The sequence below is a fragment of the Stylophora pistillata genome, chromosome 11 (genome assembly GCF_964205215.1).
Source record: "Stylophora pistillata chromosome 11, jaStyPist1.2, whole genome shotgun sequence".
Taxonomy (NCBI): domain Eukaryota; kingdom Metazoa; phylum Cnidaria; class Anthozoa; order Scleractinia; family Pocilloporidae; genus Stylophora; species Stylophora pistillata.
The window spans coordinates 4934236-4958743 of NC_142529.1; the positions used below are offsets into that span (position 1 = coordinate 4934236).

The following is a 24508-nucleotide window of genomic DNA, read 5'->3' on the forward strand; positions in this document are numbered from 1 at the left end:
CAAACGGTCGCAGTCGTTCTGGCATCGTTCTGAAATGACAATGACCAAGGGACTAGAAGAGATTCCGTGGCCTATCGAGCTCAAGAATTTGAACACACAACGCAGCAGTTGAAAGATTAAACTGTCTCCAAACCCCTTCGGTAACTGTCCGAAAACATATCTCCTTTCCACGATGTTCTCAATGATTAATCTTTGTTCAGATTTTAATTAGGTAACCGGAAACACAGCTAAGCTTTCTTTAAGCGCTTGCTGGAGGTCGTTCACGGACTTAACGTTCTCTGCAACTTTGGCCATATTGTTAAGACTTTACCACAAAGCAACGATTAGAACTTGGCGCGCACAGAAAGCAAAGTAAGTGTAAGCGCCAGTTGCTTGACATACCTGCGTGGCCCATGCGACGAAATAACTTCACGGGATTGGAAAAGTTTCAGTCACAACAAATTGCACAAAAAATCTAAAAAGATTTAAGCTTGCATCTCATCTAACGTTTAAGGCGACATATCCATGCCTGCAACCATTGTTTTATACGAACCTCGCAAACTTTTATACATGTTCTCTTGTGATACTTGCAAAAGTATTCAGTATAATTTCCAGTAAGATTTCGCGGACAATCTGATCGATTTCTCCTACATTGTGTGCTGAGACTGAAACTTTTCACCTCGGGCAAGGCTTCGTCGCACGGCCCAAACAAACATAGCGTGCAACTGAGCTTGTTGTATATGTGCGTGTTAAAACACACGAAAGGACAATTAACTCTGATTGGGCAGAAAAACACAAAGATTTTCTGGCACCAATCAGATGCCAGATGCATTTCTTCCATCGTTGATATTGAAAGTTCCTGTCTCGGCGAAAGCCATGAGTGAAAAGCGTTTCGTTATCCACGATATGGCCACCGTAGATACGCCACAACTCGTGTGTAAACAGCGTTCGCGCGCACTTTCCATGAAGTATTCTATATTTATGGTACTCTTGCCCGGTAAAGATTTTTAAGAGCGTATAGAAGTAAACACAAGAAGGGGCCTCTGCTGTGCATGTAAACGTCTGAAATTTTACTTAACTCAAACCTGTGTGCATTGTTCCGTGAGAATTTGTCTTTCTTTCTTAGGTTTCAACAATTTTCTTGTTAATGACTTTTACCGCAGGTCACGCAAATGAGTAATTAAGGTTGCAAAAAGGTAAAGATGAAACTAAGAACTCAACAAAGTAAAAAATCGCTCTTTCCAAGATGTACCACTGACAAAAGATGTACACCTTTTTTCACCAACTACAATCTCGGGTGCGTGAATAAACTTTGGATGACAATTTACTAACGTCTGCACGCAGTTATTTTTAGTCAACAATCGGCCCAGTCTCTTCACAGGTAACCCAGGCTCACTGTTTGTGTCACTTGCACATGGTTAAATATAGAGAACATATGTGGCGATTAGTTGTTGTACACGAAGAAGTTTCGGGAAAAATACTCTTCTTCACCTTTCCTTCATAGCAGAGAATTAGAGACAACAACAAATCACCACATGGTAAGTTTCATCGATTTTTATTTCCATTTTCAAGCAAATTTCCAGACCTAAACTTCGCCCCATATGTTCTCTCTATTTAACCATGTGCACGTGACACAAACAGTCACTTTTAGCGTTCTTGGTATAACCCCAGATGAGACTTCGAAAGCACTCGTGTTTCCCAAAACTCGGGGATACCCAAAACACTGTGCAGCTCTTTGAGAGCAAAAATCCTGGGCACGAAGTTTTCTTCTGAAAACTGCTGGTCATAAAGAATTCGACGAGAGCTCACTGTTGTTACTTTCCTTTGGCGCTTGGTAAGTCTTCATGGAATATGGCGGCTAAAGAAGATCAGGAGCTAAGTTTATTAGAATTAGTAAGTGCAAAATTAACCGAAGCCCAGAATGTAATGGCTGAAGCTAGCGACTCAGTGAACGCTAAAGTATCTGATGCGCTTCGGCTTATGGCCGAAACAGGCACTCTACTGAAAAAGGATCTTGATCATGCGCGAGTTAGAAAGGAAGCTGTAGAAGAGATGACAAGAACATTGAGTCACGGCCACTTCGCCAGCTTAATTAAGCTGAATGTTGGTGGAAAAATATACAAGACAACATTAGATACCCTTAGAAAGGATCGAGACTCGGTGCTTTGCGCGATGTTCTCTGGAAGATTCGAGTTAAAAGCTGATCCAGAAGATGGAGCATATTTCATTGATCGTGATGGGAAACTGTTTCGGTAGGTAACAATACAGCAACGGGTATTAGATCAAGTAGACTTTGAGTGACCTGAGAATTTTCACTTAGTTTTGTTCTGATATTATGCTACAAAGAGAAGTCGAGATTGACTTATATTTCACCCAGGTTAAGGAAGACTAATCGTATCGTCGTTGCACATAATTACGGGGATGCCTTCACGCTTCATGCTGACAATGAAACTAAAGGGAATGCGTGACAACCTACAAACATTTTTATTGTAATGGGTTGTGAAGGACTTGAGAACAAAGAGAAGGGTAGGTTGCGTTGTTCAAAGGAGTGTGCATATTCCACCCCAATAAAAAAAGGATATCAAATTTGCACATTCTGAGAACCTCAGTAACATTAACAACGAAATGAACAATACCAATCAATACGTATGATGCACGATCCTCGCAGTAGATAGCGCTATTATCATAATATATTAATAATAATTATAATAATATAATAATAATTATAATTATAATAATAATTATAATAATTATATTATAATATATGAACTTCATATATTTATTCTATCTCAATACCAATCAATGTTCCAGTATACTGTTTTCCGTGTTTTCTCTTTATTTCTCTCAAGATATATATTGAACTACCTCCGTGATGGTGACCTTCTTTACCCTGATGACCAAACTGTAAGGGAGCAGCTCCTGAAAGAAGCAAAGTTTTACCAAGTTCAAGGAATAATTAATCATCTCGAAGAAGCGATGTCTCCAGCGTTACCCTCATCAATAATAAAAGATGAAATTGATAAGTCATCTCTTTTGTCATGGCTGTCACCTATGACTACTTTTTCCCTGCTGTATTGCGCGTCTGTAGATGGCAAAACTCCTGCTGATTTTCACCGCTGCTGTGATAAGAAAGGGCCCACTCTTGTTGTTATCAGTGGTGAAGAATACATCTTTGGTGGCTACACTTCAAAGTCCTGGACATCAGGTATAAACTAGCAGTAAAAGTGAATGTAATCACCATTTGTGACCACAACCATTTATCTGTTAGCCCATTTGTTTTCCTTTCCATTTCCTCTCTGTATGTCACTATGACCTTTCTTTTTCCCAGGTTCTCCCGAGAGAGTCATTGAAGATAGTGAATCTTTCCTCTTCACACTGGTTGGTCCTTCTAAAAGGGAACCGATGAGGTTTAATTCAGGTGCTCATGGTGGCATATGCTGCAATGGTGAAAAAGGCCCTTGGTTTGGAACCTCAGGGGGCTACTATAACCTTGAAGTGCTAAACAACTTTTATGCCAAACTTGATCTTATTTCAAATTGTGATTTTAATTTTCATGACAGTTTCGATGTGGATTCTGACTTCTCTGAAAACATGTTGTTTGAACTGGATGAACTCGAAGTATTCAAGGCTAATTTTTAGCCTGATCAGAACCCTTCGCCTTTGATAGCAAGAGTAACAAATACCAACAATCTCTTTTTCCTTAGAAGCTATAACAAAAAATATTGAAAATAAACTGTTACGGTAACTGATTACCGGCAGAAAGATAATAACCTCGCTATTTCCACGAAACACAATTTATGTAATTGTAAACAAAGGGAGATAACTTAACACGAGCTAGCGACTACTCTTGGAACAATCCAACTAAAATTAACTATGTACTTCTCTATGCTTATCTGACCACAAGCAAAGTACTGTCCTTCTCTTTGGCGAAATCTCCTGAAGACTTCCTTTGCAGTATCACACTCCGGCCACAGTAAACAACTCTGGACTTGACAGCAGAATGTCAGTCTCACATCCGAATGGGAAAATCCCTTCACTTGTCACTTGTCACACAATATCACTTATAGATCACTAACAGGGAACGAAGTCCCAAATCACAACAACAACCTGACTAGCGAGCTACTTATATAAGCATCCGAAAATAGTCTAGACGTCTCCAAAGGTAACTATTTATAACCATTACAATAGTAATTGTTTATAACTATTACAATAAACTCTATTTTTAAACTGATGAGTCACAGTTCTAGAAAATTCTTGAAACAACATATTGCGTGCCATTGACTTTTGCAAACTTTCTAGACAATTCCAATCCTTTTAACAAAACTAGCGTATTAGCAGCCTGGAATAACCTTAGGAGGCTTAAGCTGAGCTAGGCAGCCAATTGATATCAGTGAAGCCAGGCAGCCAGTCGACACCAGTGTTACATTATATGAAATATGATGAGAGAATTTGTTATCTTTTTTTATCATTGAAGTGGCCTGTTCCAATATCTCAGGTTGTAGGATGGGTGAAAAGGCAAGGAACGCAAATGAACTGATGTAGCAACCATTCTTTTCTTTGTGTATTATTCAGTAAACAATCTTAGGAGACCTTAAAATGATCTTAAAATGATCTTTGTTCTAATAAAGAATGAATCAAACGATTAGACCACAGTTAAGAAATAGTTTTTTTTGTAATTTTAAAATCAACTGCAATAGCTGGCTGAATCTTGTAATCAAGTGGTTTTATTATTTTTCTTTTTTTAACTAGTTTTAGAAAGTGACTGCTGGGTATAAGAAGCAGTAGCTGTGTAAATATTTAGATTGGATCAAATTTAATTTGTCTTTCTTAAGTTTCCAAAGTTTTCCTGTTAGTGCCTTTCCAACATGTCATGCAACTGTAACCCTCAGTCAAAATTAACCTGATGAATAGCTTGGTGAGGTGAAGGACTACTAGTCACCCAAGCTTCTGTCAAGGTGTATTGACTTATTTTTTATTAATGCATTCTGCAAGAAATTACCAGTCACAATTTGCTTCAAAATAATGAGCTTGACAAGGCAGAGAAATTGGTTCATGATTGTCCAAAATGAATACAGGTGATTGAGGTTGCAAAAAGGTAAAGATGAAACTACAAACTCAACATAGTGAAAAATAGATCTGCAATGCATACGTGTGTAGCTTATGAAATTGAGCTCCTCTTTAGTGTCTGGTGTCTTACTAAGTTTCTATTAGAAGAGCTAATATCTGATTACAGTTAGATGGATTTCAAAATTGTTCCTGTTCGTCAATAAAACAAGATAACTAGCATACAATATTCTTGAAATGTTCCTTTTCAAGATGAGGGTTAATGGTCAAACTTTGTAATGGTGATCTCATTTTGACAACCAACACCCCAACGATGCACATGTAACCTGAGGATTTTAGGAACAAAAAAGATGTTAGCACAATCTCCCATGGTGGCCTGACAGATTCAGTCATGATTTTGTTCACGTAATGAAGTGAACTTGAGTACTAAAGTTTGTTGGTTGATTTTCTTTTCCAGGGCAAGTGATGTGAAATTAACTCTAGGGAGGCATTTCATATGAAAATGTTTGGCATTTTGTGTACCAGTGCATGATGACAAAACTCTCCAGAAGGGCCAAGACATTCGGGATTGATTTAATGTACACTAAGAGCCATTGAGAGCTTGATTTGGTTTGAATGAATGTCTAAATTTGGACAAAACATTCATGTAAGGCAACACAATACTGAGCATAGGTTTCTATTGTCCACAAGGGCACAAAGTTCTATTGTCAGTTGGTTGAGAGCAATCTTTTATTATAATTATTGTGTCTGGGTTTTATGGGACCATGTTTTCATTAAAGAACACAGAAAAATTTAGTTAAGGTAGGTCCTCAAACATATTCATCGATTTAAAAAGAACTAATTATAGGAAATTTTCACTGAAGTTTAGGGGTGCAAAAATGTGGAATGAATTACCTAAGGACCCGAAAGAATCAAAATCATATACACAATTTAAGAGATTAATGAGAATCTATCTGCAAAATCATAGTTAAATTCTATGCCAAAGATATAACTTCAAATCGTAATTTTATCAGAAAAGCAGCAAAATATCTTACGTTCATAATTAAACCATCTGCTATAAGTTACAGTTTTTATTAGATGGGGATCTTCTTATAAAAGCTCAGTAGAGCTTGCTAAGATCTCTAGCCATAATATTATAGCTTATTTTAGCGGGCTTATAATTAAAGCTATGTAACGCAATGACAAATAAAGTTCATATATATATATTATTTTTGGTGAAAAGGTCAAGAAAAAATGATATGTTCCCTGCCCAGTCTCTTGTCTAATTCAATCTGAGCGTTCTGGTTAACCCCAGAGGAGATGTCGTCAACACTGGGTACGAAGTTTTCTTCTGAAAACCGCTGATCAGAAAGAATTCGACAGGAGCTCACTGTTGTTACGGTTAGCGGTATCTCTTCATCTAATATGGCGGTGGAAGAAGATCAGGAGTTCAGGTTATTAGAGTTAGCAAGAGAAAAATTAAACGAAGCCCAGAATGTAATGGCTGAAGTTTGTGACTCAGTGAACGCCAAAATATCTGGTGCGCTGTGGCTTATGGCCGAAGCAGGCGCGCTATTGAAAAAGGATCTTGATAATGCGCGAGTTAGAAGGGATGCTGTCAAAGAGATGACAAGAACATTAATTCACGGCCACTTCGCCAGCTCAATAAAGGTGAATGTTGGCGGAAAAATATACAAGACAACAGTAGATACTCTGAGAAAGGATCGAGACTCAATGCTTTGCTCGATGTTCTCTGGAAGATTCGAGTTAAAAGCTGATCCGGAAGATAGAGCACATTTCATCGATCGTGATGGGAAACTGTTTCGGTAGGTAACAATAAAGCAACGGTTATTAGATCAAGGAAACTTTGAGTGACTTGAGACTTTTCATAACTTTTGTTCTGATATTAAGCTGCGAAGAGAAGTCGAGATTGACTTATTTTTCACACAGGTTGAGGGAGACGAATCATGTCGTTGTTGTACATAATTACGGGGATGCATCACACGCTTCATGCCGACGGCGAAACTAAAGGGAATGCGTAACAACGCACAAACATTTTCATAGTATTGGGTTGTGAAGGACTAGAGGGCAAAGAGAAGGGTAGGCAGTGTTGTTCAAAGGAATGTGTATATTCTACCCCAAGAAAAAAGGTATTGCTAAAAGGAATAGCAAATTTGAAAATTCCGAGAACCTCAGTAGTACGTATGATGTACGATCCCTATTTAATACCGCAGTTCAAAATATATGAACTTCATATATTCACTGTAACCTCAGTAGTATTAACAGTGAAATGAACAACCAGATACGATGAATATATGAAATTCATATATTTTGAACTGCGGTTGTAGATACGTATGATGCACGATCCTCGCAGTAGAGAGCGCTATTTATGCAATAGCGAAAATCAGACCTGAAAAAAATCAGGCCTGTACGAGGGTCGTGCACCATACGTATCTATAACCGCAGTTCAAAATATATGAACTTCATATATTCATCGTATCTGATTTATCATCACGGGTTTATTACGAATCAACTAAACGGCCTGCTTCCAGTTTGCTTGGTAGCTCAATTGGTAGAGCGCTGTACTAGTATTGCCACGGTTCGAATCCCGTACAGGCCTGACTTTTTTCAGGTCTGATTTTCGCTATTGCATAAATAGTGGTCTCTACTGCGAGGATCGTGCATCATACGAAATGAACAATATCATTCAATGTTATAGTCTACTGTTTTTTGTGTTTTCTCGTTATTTCTATCAAGATATATATTGAACTACCTCCGCGATGGCACTCTTCTTTACTCTGATGACCGCACGGCTAGGGAGCAGCTCCTGAAAGAAGCAAAGTTTTACCAAATTCAAGGAATAATTAGTCATCTTGAGAGAGCGATGTCTCCAGCGTTACCCTCAGTCATAAACGATAAAAATCACGAGTCAACTTTTCTGTCATGGCTGTCACCTGGGACTACTTTTTCTCTGCTGTATTGTGCCTCTGTAGATGGCAAAACTCCTGCCGATTTTCACCGCTGCTGTGACAAGAAAGGGCCCACTCTTGTGGTGATCAGAAGTGGAGAATACATCTTCGGTGGCTACACTTCAAAGTCCTGGACATCAGGTATAGGCTAGGTTGTTGTAGTAGAATTGAATGTGATCACTTTTTGCGACCACGACCATTTATTTAAAGATGAAATAAAAAATTTTTAATATAAGAGAAAAATCGAGTTTCCAGATGGGATTTGAACCCACGACCCTCCGTGATCCAGTCGGATACTCTAACCACTGAGCTACAGGAGATTCTATGGTGAGCAAGGGTCACCCTTGCTCACCATAGAGTCTCCTGTAGCTCAGTGGTTAGAGCATCCGACTAGATCACGGAGGGTCGTGGGTTGAAAACCCATCTGGAAACTCGAGTTTTTTTCTTAGACCATTTATTTGTTAGCCTATTTATTTTCCTTTCTATTTCCTCTCCGTATGTTACAATCGACCTTTTTTTCCCCCAGCTTGTCCCGTGCGAGGCATAGTAGATAGCGAATCTTTCCTGTTCACGCTGAAAGGCCCTTCTGGAAGTAAACCGATGAGGATTAATCCAAAAGCAGGTGCCCATGGTGGAATAAGGTGCAATGGTCAAAGAGGACCTTGCTTTGGAACCTCATGGAACTTTGACCTTGAAGTGTGGGAAGCCTTTAGGGTTTCTCTTAATCTAGGTCATGCCTTTAATTTGCCTGACAGTTGTGATAAAGATTCTAACTTCTCTGGAATGTTGTGGGGCTTAGAACTGGATGAACTCGAAGTATTCAAGGTTAATTTTTAGTCTGACTTAGAACCGCTAGCCTTAGATAACAAGAATAACAACAACAACAATCTCTCTTTCCTTATGAGCTATTACGAAAAAATATATAAAATAAAATTAGCGTTTTGGCAGCCTGGGATAACCATAGGGGCTAGCAGAGGCAGGCAGCCAGTTGATATCAGTGGAGCCAGGCAGCCAGGTGACATCAGCGTTGCATTATATGAAATTTGATTAGAGAAAATTCGTTATCTTTTTTACCATCGAAGTGGCCTGTTCCAATATCTCAAGTTGTAGGACGGGTGAAAACACGAGGAACGTAAATTAACTGGTGTTGCAACCATTTTTTTTTCACTGAGTAGTATTCATTAAATAAAACGAAATGATCTTTGGTCTAATGAACGAATCAAATGATTAGATCACGGTTGAGAAAAAGTTTTTTTTTGTAATTTTAAAATCAACTTCAATAGCTTTCTGAATCTTGTAACTTAGTGCATGGTTTTAGTTTTTTAACTTAATTTGCAAAGTGACTGGTACAAGTAGCAGTATCATTGCCCTATGAAAATCTCAGACATTGGCAGATGACATTACTTTGTAACACTGCCTAAGAAAAGGAACGCGGGCTCATGCTGAGAGTAAGATTACATCGTTTACATCAAACTTTCGAACTGCTGTGAGTACATAACATCAGTCCATAGGTTTCATTCTTCTATGGTATCTCCAGCGCGCATCAAAAAATTGAAAATAACTTTCAAACGAACAAAAATGGACTCCAAACCTCAATTTACCCTGAAAACATGGTGCCAACTCTTGAACGTGTCCGTTTCGAAATTCCAAATAAACACCACGCGCAGTAAACGGCAAAACAGTACGAAAAAAAATGTATTTCTCACTCTAAGGCGATGGAAAGAAAAGAAGAAAAAAATAAAACGGTAGAATCTTTGACTCCGTTACAGTCTTCCTGGTTTAAATATTAAACTACTGGGGACTTTGTGTTTTGATAAGATATACAACGGTAAAGTTTTGAGAGCGTGGAGGACAGACGTAAACACAAGAAAGGGCCAGTTTTGTGCTTGCCTGAAATTTTCCTTAACTCAAGTCTGTCTAACTCACGTGCTACGCTTTTCCGTGAGGCCTTAATTTGATCTGTCATTCTTTCTTAGGTTTGAAACATTTTCGAGTTAGTGACTTTTCCCGCATGTAGTGCAACTTTAACCCTCAGTCAAAATTAACCTGAAACAATAGCTTGGTGAGGTAAAGGAACTCTAATCTCCCAAGCTTCTGCGTTTTAACTCATTTTCGATGAATTCTGTAAATTTCCAATCAAAATTTGCTTCAAAATAATGAGCTTGACGAGACAGAGAAATGAGTTCATGAATATCCTACATGAAGACAGGTAGTTGAGGTAGCAAAAAGGTAAAGATGAAAGTACGAACTCGACAAGGTAAAAAATCGCTCTTTCCAAGATGCACCACAATAAATGGACACTTATCTTCAACAACTGCGATATCGGGTCCGTGAATTGACTTTGGATGACAATTTCCTGACTTTTGCAAGCAATTCATTTTAGTTAACAAGTCAAAGAAAATGCCATGTTACTTGCCCCAGTCTCTTGTCTAATTCCCTTTTAGCGTTATGGGTAACCTCAGAGGAGATAACGAAAACACTCGTGTTTTCCAAAATTCGGGGATACCCAAAACACTGCGCGGTCCTTTGAGAGCAAAATTCCTGGGTACGAAGTTTTCTTCTGACAACCGCTGATCAGAAAGAATTCGACGAGAGCTGAGTGTTGTTACTTTCGGTTAGCGTGCAGAAAGTGAATGTCTCCATGTAATATGGCGACTAGAGAAGATCAAGAGCTGAGTTTATTAGAATTGGCAAGTATAAAATTAACCGAAGCCCAGAATGTAATGGCTGAAGCTAGCGACTCAGTGAACGCCAAAGTATCTGATGCGCTGAGGCTCATGGCAGAAGCAGGCACTCTATTGAAAAAGGATCTCGATAATGCGCGAGTAAGAAAGGAAGCTGTCGAAGAGATGACAAGAACATTGAGTCACGTCCACTTCGCCAGCTCAATTAAGCTGAATGTTGGTGGAAAAATATACAATACAACATTAGATACTCTAAGAAAGGATCGAGACTCAATGCTTTGCGCGATGTTCTCTGGAAGATTCGAGTTAAAGGCCGATCCAGAGGATGGAGCATATTTCATCGATCGTGATGGGAAACTGTTTCGGTAGGCAACAATACAGCAACGGGTATTAGATCAAGTAGACTTGGAGTGACTTGGGTTTTTTTTGTAAGTTTTTTTGATCTGAAGCTGCGAAGAGAAGTCGGAACTGACTTAAGGGCAAGAATTGTGTCGTTGTTGTACATAATTACGAGGTTGCGTCACGCTTCACGCCAACGATGAAACTAAAGGGAATGCGTGACAACGCACAAACATCTTTATTGTATTGGGTTGCGGGACTTGAGAACTTTTTTTAATGTTGCTTAAAACAGTGTGCATACTCCACCCCAATAAAAAAACGTAGTGCCAAAAGGGATATCAAATTTTGAAAATTCTGAGAACCTTATCGATATCACCGATGAAATGAACAATATACATCAATGTTCCAGTCTACTGTTTTCCGTGTTTTCTCTTTATTTCTATCAAGATATCTATTGAACTACCTCAGTGATGGTGACCTTCTTTACCCTGATGACCAAACTGTTAGGGAGCAGCTCCTGAAAGAAGCTGAGTTTTACAAAATTCAAGGAATAATCAGTCATCTCGAGGAAGCGATGTCTCCAGCGTTACCCTCCTCAATAATAAAAGATGAAATTGACGAGTCATACCTTCTGTCGTGGCTGTCACCTGGGACTACTTTTTCTCTGCTGTATCGCGCCTCTGTAGACGGCAAAACTCCTGCTGATTTTCACCGCTGCTGTGACAAGAAAGGGCCCACTCTTGTGGTGATCAGAGGTGAAGAACACATCTTCGGTGGCTACACTTCAAAGTCCTGGACATCAGGTATAGACTAGGTTTGTGGCAGTTGAAGTGAATGCAATCACTGTTTGTGACCACAAATATTTATTTGTTAGCTCATTTGTTTTCTTTTCCATTTCCTCTCCGTATGTTACAATCGACCTTTCTTTTTCTCAGCTTCTCCTATGAGAGCCATCGAAGATAGCGAATCTTTCCTGTTCACGTTGGTTTGTCCTTCTAGAGGTGAAGCGATGAAGGTTAATCCAAAACCAGGTGCTCGTGGTGGCATAAGGTGCGAAAGAGGAAAAGGCCCTTGCTTTGGAACCTCAGAGGACTATCACCTTGAAGTGCGGAACAACTTTAGCGCCAGTCTTGACCTACGTTGTGGCTTTATTTTTCCTGACGGTTTTGATAAGGATCCCCACTTCTCTCTAATAACGTGGTTGGAACTGGATGAAATCGAAGTATTTGAGACTAATTTAGTCTGACTCAGAATTCCTAGCTTAAGGTAATCAGAAGAATAACAACAACAACAATCTCTCTTATCTTATAAACTATTACAAAAGATTATTGGAAATAAAACTAGCGTATTGGCAGCCTGGAATAACTATAGGGGCTAGCGGAGCCAAGCAGCCAGTTGACATCTGCGGAGCCATGCAGTCAGTTGCAATCAGCATTACATTACATGAAATTTGATTAGAGAGAACTCATTATCTATTTTACAATCGAAGTGGCTTGATCCAATAACTCAGGTTGAACGGACGGGTGAAAAGGCAGGAACGAATGTAACAACCATTTTTTTCATTGAATAGTATTCAGTAAACAAAATGGAATGATCCTTGGTCTAATGAACAACGAATCAAATGATTAGATCACGGTTAAGATATCATAACATAATCTTCGATGGCCCTTATGTACGAACTTGTACTCAGAGAAGTTTAAGAAGTCAGTTTTGTTTTAGAAACAACAAGAAAATTAGGGAGAGAAGAAATAGAGTGCAAAGTTTAACAACAATTTTTGAAACTCTTTTTTTAAACTCGACCGATTCCCGATGAATAAAGCACTGACTTGGCTAGCTCTCATGGGTCGTTTCCTTTAAGCTCTCAGCTACCTTTTGGTCATGAATGCTAAATAAATGGCCAGGTTTTTTGTCAACCTGGTGGTAATGTACTGTCTTAAGTCTGAAAGGGGCTTAACAATGTGGCAGGAGGAAAGTACTGATAAAAAAAAAAGCAAAGTGGAAACTGTTTTTGTAACATTGTAAACCATGCACCATGCAGTCAGAGTGTTAAGGATCAAACTCGACAAAGCTGCGTTTGCCATGACATGAACTACAAACATTATTTTTTATATAGTCAAGTTATCAAAAATATCTTTTTCTACAATCCCATGAAATTATCGCTAGCAAATTCCTTAAATATTCAAAAAGAAGAAGGGTAATCTAATTTCTCTTTCTGTAAGTATTTTGAAAAGAAAGTTGTGGAAAATTTCGAGATTTTGGCATCAAACTCGACCGAGCGGAAGTTGTCATGACATAAACAATAAACAGATTTTTTTATATAGTCAAGTTATTAAAAATATCTTTGCCTGTACTCCTATGGAACTATTGCTAGCAAATTCCATTAATATCCAAAAAGAAGACGGGTGATTGAGGCTGCAAAAAGAAAAGATGAAACTACGAACTCAACAAGGTAATAAAATCAGGGAGGTGTTTTTCAAAATTCATTGTCATTGGTTGTCGCTTACAATATCTGACCAGATTCTCTCACGTAGCAAGTGATCTTGTAATAAACGTATCCAAAGCAAACTCTGTGATGCAAATTGACCTGAAAAATAAAAGTGGTTCAGCTAGTGTGGCTCAGTCCCACATTTGTTTCTAAAAATGGTTTCTCTGAGTCATTTCATTAGAACATTCCAAACTACTTTCCCAATTAAAAGAAAGCGAATTCCACTCAGTTGCGAAAACGGAAGAAGACACGAGACAATTATTTAAAGGTCGTTATTTTGTACGTTATCACGTAAGAATACTCAAACACAATAGTGATTACTGTTTTGAACTAACCATCTTCTTTTCCGAAGAATTTAACCCCAGTCCGTTGATTGTCTCAAAAATGACCTTGAAAGACAAAATTTTAATACTCTTCCTTCGAACACGAATATTTCAGATTCTCACACTTTTGAACACCATACTTCGGTTGGCTGAATTTCAATTTCTTTTGCGAAAAATATCTAACAATGTTTGAAAGTTCGTCTCGCGAGAAACTTAAATTTAATCGCCAACTTTGGTTCTTCTTCTCTAACATTTCCCGATTTCCTTGTATACAAACACCCTGATACTTGTCTTTTTGGACCAACGATCTTCTACCATGCACGGAAATGAAAAATACTGGGGAAACCGTGAACTCAATGGATGCTGTTTACTTTTACCCTCAGTATTTTGAAAAGAAAATTGAGGAAAATTCTGGGGTGTGACTACGGAAGGAAAACTCTTACCGAAACTTCCTGTCTTTAGATACCGTCGCGTTTCATCATTTGCATGAAGAGCAACTCATTTGCCATTCATTCTCCAATTTAACAAAACTCCCGTCAAAGTTCTGAAAAGTTTGACTCTGAGGCACTGGTCATTATTTTTCAAAGGGGGTGGGGGGGGGTGTTGAAGGATTTTGGATATGTCAAGATGACATTTACCTTATTCCTCCCTATAGCTCTGTAATATTCTCATGATCCCATCCTCATTGACAGTTCATTAGCATTCAATTTGTTTAGTACACCCTTTATACTCTGATAGCGACGACTGGTCCTCCCTCTGTTCCCCTTGAAGACCACGTGATGCCTCCCCCAAATCCTTCACCCTCCCCCCCTGGCGATAAATAACCATGGGTTTCCGTATTTCTTAAAACTAAAAGGATAAAAACCATCAGGAACTCAATCAATTATTTTTATTTCAGAATCGACTTTCATACATTACCCGGATTCATGAGTAAAGTTATAAATTCAGTACACTCTGTGTATCATACAAAACGAAAACCTTGCTTGTCTGCGCAGCCGCTGGTTGTGAGAAACACGGCTCTCATTCGGCCTCCACTCTCTTGCCTTCGAATTCGTCCCGGAAGCGTAAAAAATCCCCTGAAATGGCCGCCAAACAGCAATCGAAAGAGCTCAATTTGTTTGAGCAAGGACAAAAGCTTATAGAGAAAGGTCAGAAGTTATTGGTGCAAGGTCTCGAGAACGCAAGAAAAGAACAAGCAGCAATTGAGGAAATAACAAAAACATTGAGTGTCGTTCACTTCTCTAGCACTATCAAGCTAAATGTTGGTGGTAGGATTTATAAAACAACTCTGGACACTTTGAGAAAGGATCCAGATTCCATGCTGAGTGCGATGTTTTCCGGAAGGTTCGAGTTAAAAGCTGACGAGGAAGATGGAGCATATTTTATTGATCGTGACGGTGAACTCTTCAGGTAGGCTTAACCTACGTGGTAGTCTGATTATTACTGTGGAGATGAATTTGAAAGAATTTATGTCCTTAATCCAGTTTCCCTCCAACGTCTAAGAATGGTGTATGTTTCAACAGGGCTGAGACATGAGATGTCGAACGACGTAATTGGCGCCGGTTTCGCCAAATGCCGAGCTCGGTACATTCAAGTTCTACACTTTCGCTGCGCATGTTTAAAGTTGGCTGCATTAGATAGCCAAGTTCACAACCACACACATGCACACAAATTAACGAATCATAAGAAATAATTTGGATATATCAGCAAAGTTGAAATGGTAAATTGGCCACCGTAATGATTACAAAAGCTGACGTTTCGAGCGTTAGCCCTTCGTCGGAGCGAATAGAGGAATTGTGGGTTGTGTGTGGTTTTAAAGGCAGAAAATGGAGCTACGTTATTGGTGGGTGCATGGCAACGAGAAAAACATGAATAAATTAGTGGAATGAAAAGCGTTCATTGATCCCTGTGGGATTTAGACTGCCGGTTTGAAAGATGAGCTTTTGTTCAAGATTTTTACGGCTTTCCGTGCCACCTAAGTGCAAGGAAAGACCGCAGATTGCCATATGTTGCTTAGAATGATTGGGTAAATTAAAATGTCTAGCGACTGGTTTCGATGTGTCCTTGTCATTCCTTTCCACGTCTCGAAGGTGTTCTCGGAATCGGTCACCTAGTCTTCTGCCTGTTTCGCCGATGTATATCTTTTTGCAATAAGTGCAAGTTATGCAATAGATTACATTAGCGGAGGTGCACGTGAAGTGATCGGTGATCTTAATGGATCGTTTAGGTCCCGATATTTTATCAGTGTTGTGAATGAAAGGACACGTTTTGCATCGTGCACGAGCGCATTTAAAAGTGCCTGGTTGCTCGTTAGTCTGAAAAGAACTTCTGACCAAAAAATTGCCTAAGTTTTTGTCGCGTTTGAATGAAATGAGCGGAGGCTGCGAAAAGATAGTGCCTGTCTCTGGATCGTTTTGAAGTAATTTGAAGTTTTTAAGAATGATGGATTTAACTGAGTGGTTGTGAGGGTGAAACGGGAGAGTGAATGGAATGCGGTCGGAATCTTCCTTATGCGACGTTTGTAGTGCTGAATGTCGATCAATAAGTTGAGCGCGGTGGTAACCCGCTTGAACGACGGAAACAGGGTAACCACGTTCATCGAAGAACTGGCACATTGACTCTGATTTGTGGTGAAAATCAGAGTCATTACTACATAAACGACGAAGTCTTAGAAACTGAGAAAAAGGAATGGAATTCTTAACGTGAGATGGATGAGAAGACGAATATAACAAGTAATTATGCGAGTCTGTAGGTTTGTAATACACACTAGTGCATAAACCGTTACCTTCAATTGAAACTTTGACGTCTAAGAAGGATAAAGAATTGTCAGAAATTTCCCAAGTATATTTCAGAGCCGGGTGAAAAGAATTGACTGCAGTTATGAATTGAGTGAGCTCCTCTCTGGTAGAGGAGGTAGCGCCGATACAGTCGTCGATGTAGCGACCGTAGAGTTCAGGTTTGGACCCGCTGTATTGGCTGAAAAATTGGTGTTCGACAAAACCTACAAAAAGATTCGCATAGCTAGGTCCCATTTTGGTGCCCATGGCTACACCATTGGTTTGTTTGAAGAAGTTGTTTCCGAATGAAAAACAATTGAGTGTGAGCACTAGTTCGGCTAAGCGTAGTAGTGTTTCAGATTTAGGTTCCTTAACAGTACGTTGATCAAAAAAATGTTTAAGGGCCAGAAGGCCTTCGCCATTAGGAATGACAGTGTAAAGAGACGTAATGTCCATGGTGAAAAGGAGTTTGTTTTGGCCGAGGAAATTAAAGGCTTGAAAAATTTGAAGAGCGTGTTGGCTGTCTTTAATATATGATGGTAAAGTTTTGACGATGGGAGCCATAATTTTGTCTAAATAGCTGGAGATAAGTTCGGTAGGGCAACTGCAAGCCGAGACAATGGGCCGACCCGGGTTGTTAGGTTTGTGAATTTTAGGTAAAAAGTAAATACGAGAAGTTCTAGGAGTGGTTATGATGAGATTCTTTGCTGTGGCCGGCAATTCTTGTTTAGTTATGAGTTGGTTGATCGTATTCTTGACGGAGTTTTGATTGCTGGCAGTGAGGTCTTTGTCGATCTTTTGATAAAAAGAGGTGTCAGAAAGTTGCCGCAAAGCTTCTTTTTGGTAGAGGTCGGTGCGCCAAACAACGACTGAGCCGCCCTTATCGGCCGCTTTGATAACTATGTCTTTGCGTTTTCTAAGACTTTTTAGAGCCGACCACTCTTCAGAAGAGAGATTAGAAAATTTGGGAATACGTTTGAAATTGAGTTTGTTGATATCGTGGCGGCATTTTTTGATAAAAAAGTCTAATGATGCGAATTGGCCCTCTGGGGGAGTCCATTTAGACTTTCGAGTCTGAAGTGTTTCGAAAGTGTCTTTGTTCGAGGTGTTAGAATCATCCTCTTTGTTGTGAAAAAAGGCTTTTAATTGAACGCGGCGAAGGAATTTTTCTACGTCTTGTTTAATTGAGAATTCGTCCGTTGTTTTAGAAATGGGAACGAAATTTAAGCCCTTACTGAGGACGGATTTTTCTGAATCGGAAAGTGAGAGGTTTTCTGGAATGGTAACTACAGTTTTGAGGTTTTCTGGTGATGAGTGGTTAGCGATTTGGGGACCGATAAGTTGGTCAAGTTTTTGGGCCTTAATTTGGTTTAAATGATTGAAAAGTTTCGAATTAGTTTCCTGAATTTTGGCGCGGATAGATTGTAATAAAACTGCTGGACAGATTTTGGAAAGTTCAGAGCGGCAATGTAGGATTTGTTCGGTGAGGCGATTACGTTTTTGGCACATAGCTCTAATGGTGATTCTCATGATGTTACGTGAAAAAGAATTTTGGGCGCATTGAATTTGGTGGTGGTATTGTTTGGTGAATGAAGATGCATGAAAATTGGAGCGAAAACCCTTGGGAATAACTTTAGAATGAAGGCAACGACCGATGAAGTTTATGTGGCTACAAAACCTAGTTTTGGCGAAAGTGAGAATGGCTAAACGGAATGCTAGATCTTTACTAATAGGGGGAAAAGGGAAAAGATAACTTACGATTTCCTGGCGTAGCTCCTTTGTGAGTTTCTTGAGGCTTGGCATGGTCCGTTGTTCTGAATGCTGTGGATTGAAAAATGCTAAGACAAAAGTTAGTAGTCGCAGCAATCAAAATACAAATGAATAAAGGCTGATAGTTTCGAAAGAATCATAAGAAAGACTATCCGTATGTCCGATTGATTCTTTTCTGATGAGTACGTAATGCATAATGTGTCCCTAAACAAGAGACTAAAGGGCGAAGGAATTGAAGGCAAAATGTTTCATGCAGAACTAAATACTGTAAGTTATTCTTTTAATTCACAAGTTTGCATAATATGTCATTTTCTTTTCGTCTCTATCAAGGTACATTTTGAACTACCTCCGCGATGGTGAGCTCCTTTATCCAGATGAACAAGCAGTTAAAAAACAGCTGCTGAAAGAAGCCAAGTTTTACCAAGTTCAAGGAATAATCACTCAACTCGAAGAATCGAAGTTTCCAGCCGAAATCTCCTCTGTAATAGAAGATGAAAAACACTGTTCAGTACTGACGTCCTGGCTGCCGCCTGGGGCCAACATTTCTCTGCTGTATCGGGCTTCTTCTAATGGAAGATCCCCCGCTGATTTTCATCGTTGTTGCGATGGAAAAGGCCCAACTCTTGTGGTGATCAAAAGTGAGGCCTGCATCTTCGGTGGGTACTCTTCCAAGTCTTGGGAATCAGGTATAATTCACATGAGATGTTCTTTTTGCGTAAACGAACATGTCATCGCTGCTAATGACCGTGCTCATGTATTTGTGAACCTAGTCTTTGTCATATCTGGAATTCTAAATACTTTTTTTTCACACACAGCCTCTCCCATGGGATTCATTGAAGATAGCAAATCTTTCCTGTTTACACTGGTAAATCCCACTGGAGGCAAACCCATAACGATAATGCCAAAACCAGGTGCTCATGGTGGTATACGGTTTGACGGGAAAAAAGGTCCTTCCTTTGGAACCTCGTCTAACTATGACCTTGATGTGTGGCAAACATTTTTACCTACCAGCCCTAGTAAAGCTACAAGCCAGCTTGATCTGGGGTATGGCTTTATTCATCCGGAGGGTGTTAATAAGAATACTTATTTCACTGGAAAACACCCGTTTGAAGTCAGTGAACTCGAAGTATTCAAAATTCAGTTTTAGTCTCATTCGGAATCCCCAGCTTTAGATCGAATTCGTCATATTTTCATCATCTAAGTAGCCTTTTCCATACACTCGGTTTGTAGGGACGGGGAAAAGCGGAACAAGCGAAGAAACTGATGTTACAATCATTTCTTTTATATTGAGTGTCATTCAGTAAACAAAATCACGGGATAATCCGAGGTGTGAATGACCATGAAGTCAATTAATTGTAAGTAGTCTTTGAAGGCTTCACTTACAATCTTGTACTTAGAGAAAATAAGAAGTATTATTATCCAACTACACCTAGACGAGTACAAATAACGCCATAGACGAGTACAAATATCACGCGGTATTTGTACTCGTCTATTGTAGTACCGGTTAAACAGGTTGTCTCGCATCGCGCAAGCGAAGAATTGGATTGTAGTTACGAAAAAAAAACAAAAAAACAAATGGCGGACAATTCGAATCATATTTCCGACGACGAAGAGTCAGAATGGCTAGCAAATATAGATACAAGTTCATTAGATGAATTGAACGAATAAAAACAGCTTGGCCAGAAAATTTCCTCATTTAATGAAGAAAATAGAAACAGCAGCACAACAACGCGCAAATTCCGTTCCTCTTCGCATACTTCTGTCACGCACTCCCCGTAAATAAACATCCGCGAAATTCTCCCGCAATGAAATAACAATTTGGCGTGTTGGATAATAAATAACTTATTAGACGTTTTGTTGTGTAGTATCGCTGAGTATGTTTACTCGTTATTTGTATTTTGCCCGTAGGGCTCGTCAAAATACGGCACAACTCGTAAAAATACTCAGCGATACTACACAACAAAACGTCTAATAAGTTTTATAACTTATTTCGTAGCGGAAAGAAATTGAAGGAGAGCATAACTGGAATACAATGTCTAAAAGGAATTGTGGCCCTCATTTGAAATGGGCATACTTTCTATGAAAAATGTCCCAAGCTAGTTCCCTCACGTCGTTTTAATTTCTTTAAACTCTCTGGCCCGGAAGTTAACTATTTGTCGTTAATGAGAAATGAAGAGCCAGTTTTCTGTCAACCTGTCTGAGGTATGTAGGGGAGTTGATAACGTAGGAAGAGAGGGACTGGTAAATTGAATTGATTACAAGCCTCCGGAATTTATCGGTGTATGTGTTACCCGAGGAAGATTGCATGAAAATGGCAATGTTTATTTCAGAATTATGTTGAGCAAATATGAGTTTTCTCCAGATGATCAAACCGGTATAGATTTCCTATTGATGAAAAACCAATGTGCCCACGAACCACCCATATACATGTTTTCGATTACGAACCGCTGGTTGAAAAGAATTAGACGAAGACGATTGAAGTTTCCCTTTCGATCAGTGTAGCAGAGGTATTGTCGTGATGTGGTATAGCCGCTTACGAGAAACTGGAACTGGGTTTACTCGAACAAGGATGCCAAATTAAACAAAGCACAAAAATTTATTGCCGAAGGTCGCGACGTAGCCAACGCAAAAATATATGATGTGCAATAGCTTACAGTTGAAGCAGGCACTTGGAGTTCAGGCTATCTGTTAGTAAGGACTGCTGAGAAAGCCGAGTACGTAAGCAAAATAATGTAAGAACAATTTTATAGTTAAGTTCTGTTGTGTGGGTGAAATGAATCCTTGGTCTTACAAACTATGAATCTAATGTTTAGTTTACGGTGAAGATATCATGCCATAATCTTCGATAGGCTTGACACACGATCTCGAGAAGTTTAGAAGTCAATTTATCTGGTAACAATTAGAAAATTAGGGAGAGCAGAAACAGAGTGTAAAGTTTAAGAAATAATATAGATACCCCTATTTGAACCCGGCAGCCTTCCTTTGAAAACTACACTTCATTTAAGTCGTTTCCTATAGACCCTCGGTTACTTATTTGTCGTTAATAAGAAATAAGTAGCCAGTTTTCTATCGACCTGGAGCCATATTAAAAGTGAAAACAATTTTCTTTCTATGTATTATCTGTTGTACCATTGATAATGAAAATATTTCAATACTGATAAAGCTTTAAATGGCTTGGGTATTGACAACCTGTGCGGAAGTCATCATCAGAGTCAAGTGAATAGTTGTTGTCAGTAGAATGTTCTTAGTCCAGTTCGTGTAAAATGATTGGTCAGTTTTGCCGTGATGTTATTGGCTGTAAGACTCAAGTACCGTAAGTCGGTCGTGATTGGTCTGTTTCGATCCGTCGGTGAAGTTAGGTCGTTCTGTTCGGTTTGTTTGTAATGTTAATGTCGTGAATGAGTCGTTTGTATAGAGCCGGTAGTAGTTGACACCTGTTTAGGGGAGTCTGTTCTAAGTTAGTAAACCAGCTTTCCAGAGTCAGTCTTGGAAAGTAGTTAGTGCTGTAGGTTAGGTATTGCGCAGAGTCCCAGTCAATATTGTGGTTCGTAAGTCGATAATGTTCAGCAATGTGATTGTTGACATCACCTTTCCTCGTCGCCCGTCTGTGTTCAGTCAGTCTTGTTGCATGGTTTCTGCCAGTCTCTCCGATGTAGGAGGCTTGGTAGTCGGAGCAACTGATCTTATAAATCGCTCCCTGTCTGTTCCTCGGTTCGTCCTTGTCTTTAACGTTGGTTACCGTTAGTAACTGACGTAGTGTGGTGATGGGTTTGTGGGCGATGCGGATATTGAAGGGTTGTAAGGTGCGCGAGATGTTCTCAGACATGCCTTTTATGTACGGTATGGTTGCTGTAGTCGTAGGAGTTGCGGTGTCGTTTGTTTCGGTAGTGGTAGTGGGTCGGTGAGTGTTTTGTCAGATGAAGTCGTCGTTGTAGTTGTTCTTTGAAAAACCACGGTAAAGGTATTTGTTCTCGTTGGATAAGCTGTCTGTCGTGTTGCATACTAGTTGCGCGCGTTGCGTTAGAGTTCTGATAGTTGTGGCTTTGTGTGATGTAGGGTTTTAGGGTGACTCGTCTAGTAACCTGTCGATGTGTGTCGGTTTCCTGTAAACTGTCGTCAACAGCAACAGAAACTGGAAGCCCCACGGCTGTGCCGTGCAACTGCTTGTATTGTTTACTGTTGTACTGAAAGTAAGTTGACGTTAGGCAAAGGTTCAGTAAGTCCATATTGTCGTCTGTCGGTAGCGGTAGTGGGTCGGTCGATTGTCGGATTGCCTTTACTGATGACTTGCGCACAGGTTGTCTTACGTCACTTGAGTCTTACAGCCAATAACATCACGGCAAAACCAACCGATCATTTCACACGAACTGGAATAAGAACATTCTACTGACAACAATCATTCACTTGACTCTAATGATGACTTCCGCACAGGTTGTCGAAACTTCAGTCACTACCACCGACAACAGTCCTTCCCATGACTACACTCACCCAGACGATCAGACTACACTTTCACATGTTACCCCCGGGTTCAAATCATTTACTACATTACTGCATATCTCTTAGTCATTAATTATCCTGGATGCTTATATTTCTTTGTAAGTTGTTAAAAAGAATTGAGGAATTTTTCAATCATGAATGATATTTCACTTGTTTGCTGCTACTATATTTTCATCACGATTGGAAGTTAACGCTTCCATCCAAGGCATCTGATTCATAACTACTGACTTTCAAGATGCTAGACATTTCATTGATAATTTAGAGAGAGTTTGATCTTATATCCAGATAATACCCACCAACTACTATTTTGTTTGATTACCATAACTTTCTTTTTAAATAAAATGTTGAAAATTTAATCAACTGTGAGCGGCTCAAGGGTTAACGCTGGCAGAAAATGAATTTTTCCGAGGTTGATGACGTTGGATCAGAAGTATATAACCTCAAAGGCTTTTGTCAGAGCAAAAGAATTATTTGAAGTTATCGATTTGAAATATTTCTTGAATGCAAAATGAGTAGGAACCTTAAAACAATAGCTTGGTGAGGTAAAGAAATACGGGTCTCTCAAGCATCAGCATAGTTGCTCAATTTTGATGACCTCTGCAAGGAATTTACGATCAAAGGAAGGCGGTTAATCGAGGTTGCAAAAAGAAAAGATGAAACTACGAACTCAACGAGGTAAAAAAATCAGGGATGTAATTTTCAAAATTCATTGTCATTAGTTGTCGTTGACAATATCTGACCAATTTCTCTTGTAATATTAAACATTCAAAGCGAACCCCATGGAAAAAATTGACCTTAAAATTAAAAATGGTTCGGCTTGTGTGGCTCAGTCCCATATTTGTTTCTAAAAATAGTTTCTCTGAGTCATTTACAACCTTCCAAGCAACTAACTGTCCAGACTAAAAAGAAAGCGAATTGCACTCAGTTGCGAAAACAGGAGATGACAGAAAACACTCAGGCCGTTATTTTGTTCGTAATCACCGCGTAAGAACACTCTTACACAATAAAGACTTCTGTTTTGAACTAACCACCTTCTTCAGTTCCCGACGAATTTACTCATTGATTGGCGCAAAAATGGGCTTGAAAGACGAAATTTTAATACTCTTCCTTCGAACAGATTCTTACGCTTTCAAAGATCATATTTTGCCGGACAACTGAATTCTAATTTCTTTGACAAAAAATACTTCACAATATTTGACAATTCGTCTCGCGAGAAACTTAAATTCAATCGCCAACTTTGGTTTTTCTTGACTAATATTTCCGGATTCCCTTACATACAAACACCTTGATACTTGTCTTTTCGGACTACTAATCTTTTTCCATGCACGGAAATGAAAACACCGAGGAAACCGCAAACTCAGTGAATACTCTTTACTCTTTGAAAAGAAAATTGTGGAAAATTCTGGGGTGCGACTACGGAAGGAAAATTCTTAACGAAACTTCCTGTCTGTAGATACCATCGCGTTTTCTCGTGAATTAACAATTAACAAAGCATTAGTGGATTCGTCAAATTTTGTTTGAAAGCCAATACAACCCCTACCATAAACCTAATTTTCAAACAGGTTTTTGCTTTTAACCTTTGATCGTGCATTTCTGAGTTGCTTAATTATGAATTATATTGATATCGCTCAATTACTCTCGT

At 39.2% G+C, this 24508-nt stretch overlaps 4 protein-coding genes across 5 annotated transcripts; all 4 read left to right on the forward strand.

Annotated features, from left to right (window-relative positions):
* The first annotated feature begins 1391 nt into the window (after nt 1-1391).
* LOC111323966 (uncharacterized) lies at nt 1392-5266 on the forward strand. Its single transcript, XM_022927428.2, has 3 exons — nt 1392-2231; nt 2829-3184; nt 3308-5266. The coding sequence occupies exons 1-3, from the start codon at nt 1831-1833 to the stop codon at nt 3616-3618; spliced, it is 1068 nt and encodes a 355-aa protein (XP_022783163.2). The 5' UTR covers nt 1392-1830; the 3' UTR covers nt 3619-5266.
* A 1141-nt stretch (nt 5267-6407) lies between these two features.
* LOC148719766 (uncharacterized) lies at nt 6408-9749 on the forward strand. Its single transcript, XM_088738638.1, has 3 exons — nt 6408-6848; nt 7780-8132; nt 8518-9749. Exons 1-3 carry the CDS (start codon nt 6448-6450, stop codon nt 8826-8828), a joined length of 1065 nt encoding a protein of 354 aa, XP_088594764.1. The 5' UTR covers nt 6408-6447; the 3' UTR covers nt 8829-9749.
* Nucleotides 9750-10570: 821 nt separating this feature from the next.
* Nucleotides 10571-13334, forward strand: LOC111323997 (uncharacterized). Its single transcript, XM_022927461.2, has 3 exons — nt 10571-11040; nt 11462-11817; nt 11950-13334. Exons 1-3 carry the CDS (start codon nt 10625-10627, stop codon nt 12258-12260), a joined length of 1083 nt encoding a protein of 360 aa, XP_022783196.2. The 5' UTR covers nt 10571-10624; the 3' UTR covers nt 12261-13334.
* Nucleotides 13335-14834: 1500 nt separating this feature from the next.
* LOC111323968 (uncharacterized) lies at nt 14835-23222 on the forward strand. Of its 2 annotated transcripts, none has more exons than XM_088737985.1 (3): nt 14835-15232; nt 18700-19055; nt 19185-23222. In XM_088737985.1, the coding sequence occupies exons 1-3, from the start codon at nt 14904-14906 to the stop codon at nt 19514-19516; spliced, it is 1017 nt and encodes a 338-aa protein (XP_088594111.1). In that variant the 5' UTR covers nt 14835-14903; the 3' UTR covers nt 19517-23222. The 2 variants fall into 2 exon arrangements, with proteins under 2 accessions (XP_088594111.1, XP_088594112.1); XM_088737986.1 differs by having other exon boundaries at nt 18700-19025.
* The last annotated feature ends 1286 nt before the right edge of the window (nt 23223-24508 follow it).

Coding starts and splice junctions, on each gene's coding strand:
- LOC111323966 (XM_022927428.2), top strand. CDS start 1,831: ATGGCGGCTAAAGAAGATCAGGAGCTAAGTTTATTAGAATTAGTAAGT. Junction 2,232..2,828: donor CGTGATGGGAAACTGTTTCG/GTAGGTAACAAT, acceptor ATTTCTCTCAAG/ATATATATTGAACTACCTCC. Junction 3,185..3,307: donor TTCAAAGTCCTGGACATCAG/GTATAAACTAGC, acceptor TCTTTTTCCCAG/GTTCTCCCGAGAGAGTCATT.
- LOC111323997 (XM_022927461.2), top strand. CDS start 10,625: ATGTCTCCATGTAATATGGCGACTAGAGAAGATCAAGAGCTGAGTTTA. Junction 11,041..11,461: donor CGTGATGGGAAACTGTTTCG/GTAGGCAACAAT, acceptor ATTTCTATCAAG/ATATCTATTGAACTACCTCA. Junction 11,818..11,949: donor TTCAAAGTCCTGGACATCAG/GTATAGACTAGG, acceptor TCTTTTTCTCAG/CTTCTCCTATGAGAGCCATC.
- LOC111323968 (XM_088737985.1), top strand. CDS start 14,904: ATGGCCGCCAAACAGCAATCGAAAGAGCTCAATTTGTTTGAGCAAGGA. Junction 15,233..18,699: donor CGTGACGGTGAACTCTTCAG/GTAGGCTTAACC, acceptor GTCTCTATCAAG/GTACATTTTGAACTACCTCC. Junction 19,056..19,184: donor TTCCAAGTCTTGGGAATCAG/GTATAATTCACA, acceptor TTTCACACACAG/CCTCTCCCATGGGATTCATT.
- LOC148719766 (XM_088738638.1), top strand. CDS start 6,448: ATGGCGGTGGAAGAAGATCAGGAGTTCAGGTTATTAGAGTTAGCAAGA. Junction 6,849..7,779: donor CGTGATGGGAAACTGTTTCG/GTAGGTAACAAT, acceptor ATTTCTATCAAG/ATATATATTGAACTACCTCC. Junction 8,133..8,517: donor TTCAAAGTCCTGGACATCAG/GTATAGGCTAGG, acceptor TTTTTCCCCCAG/CTTGTCCCGTGCGAGGCATA.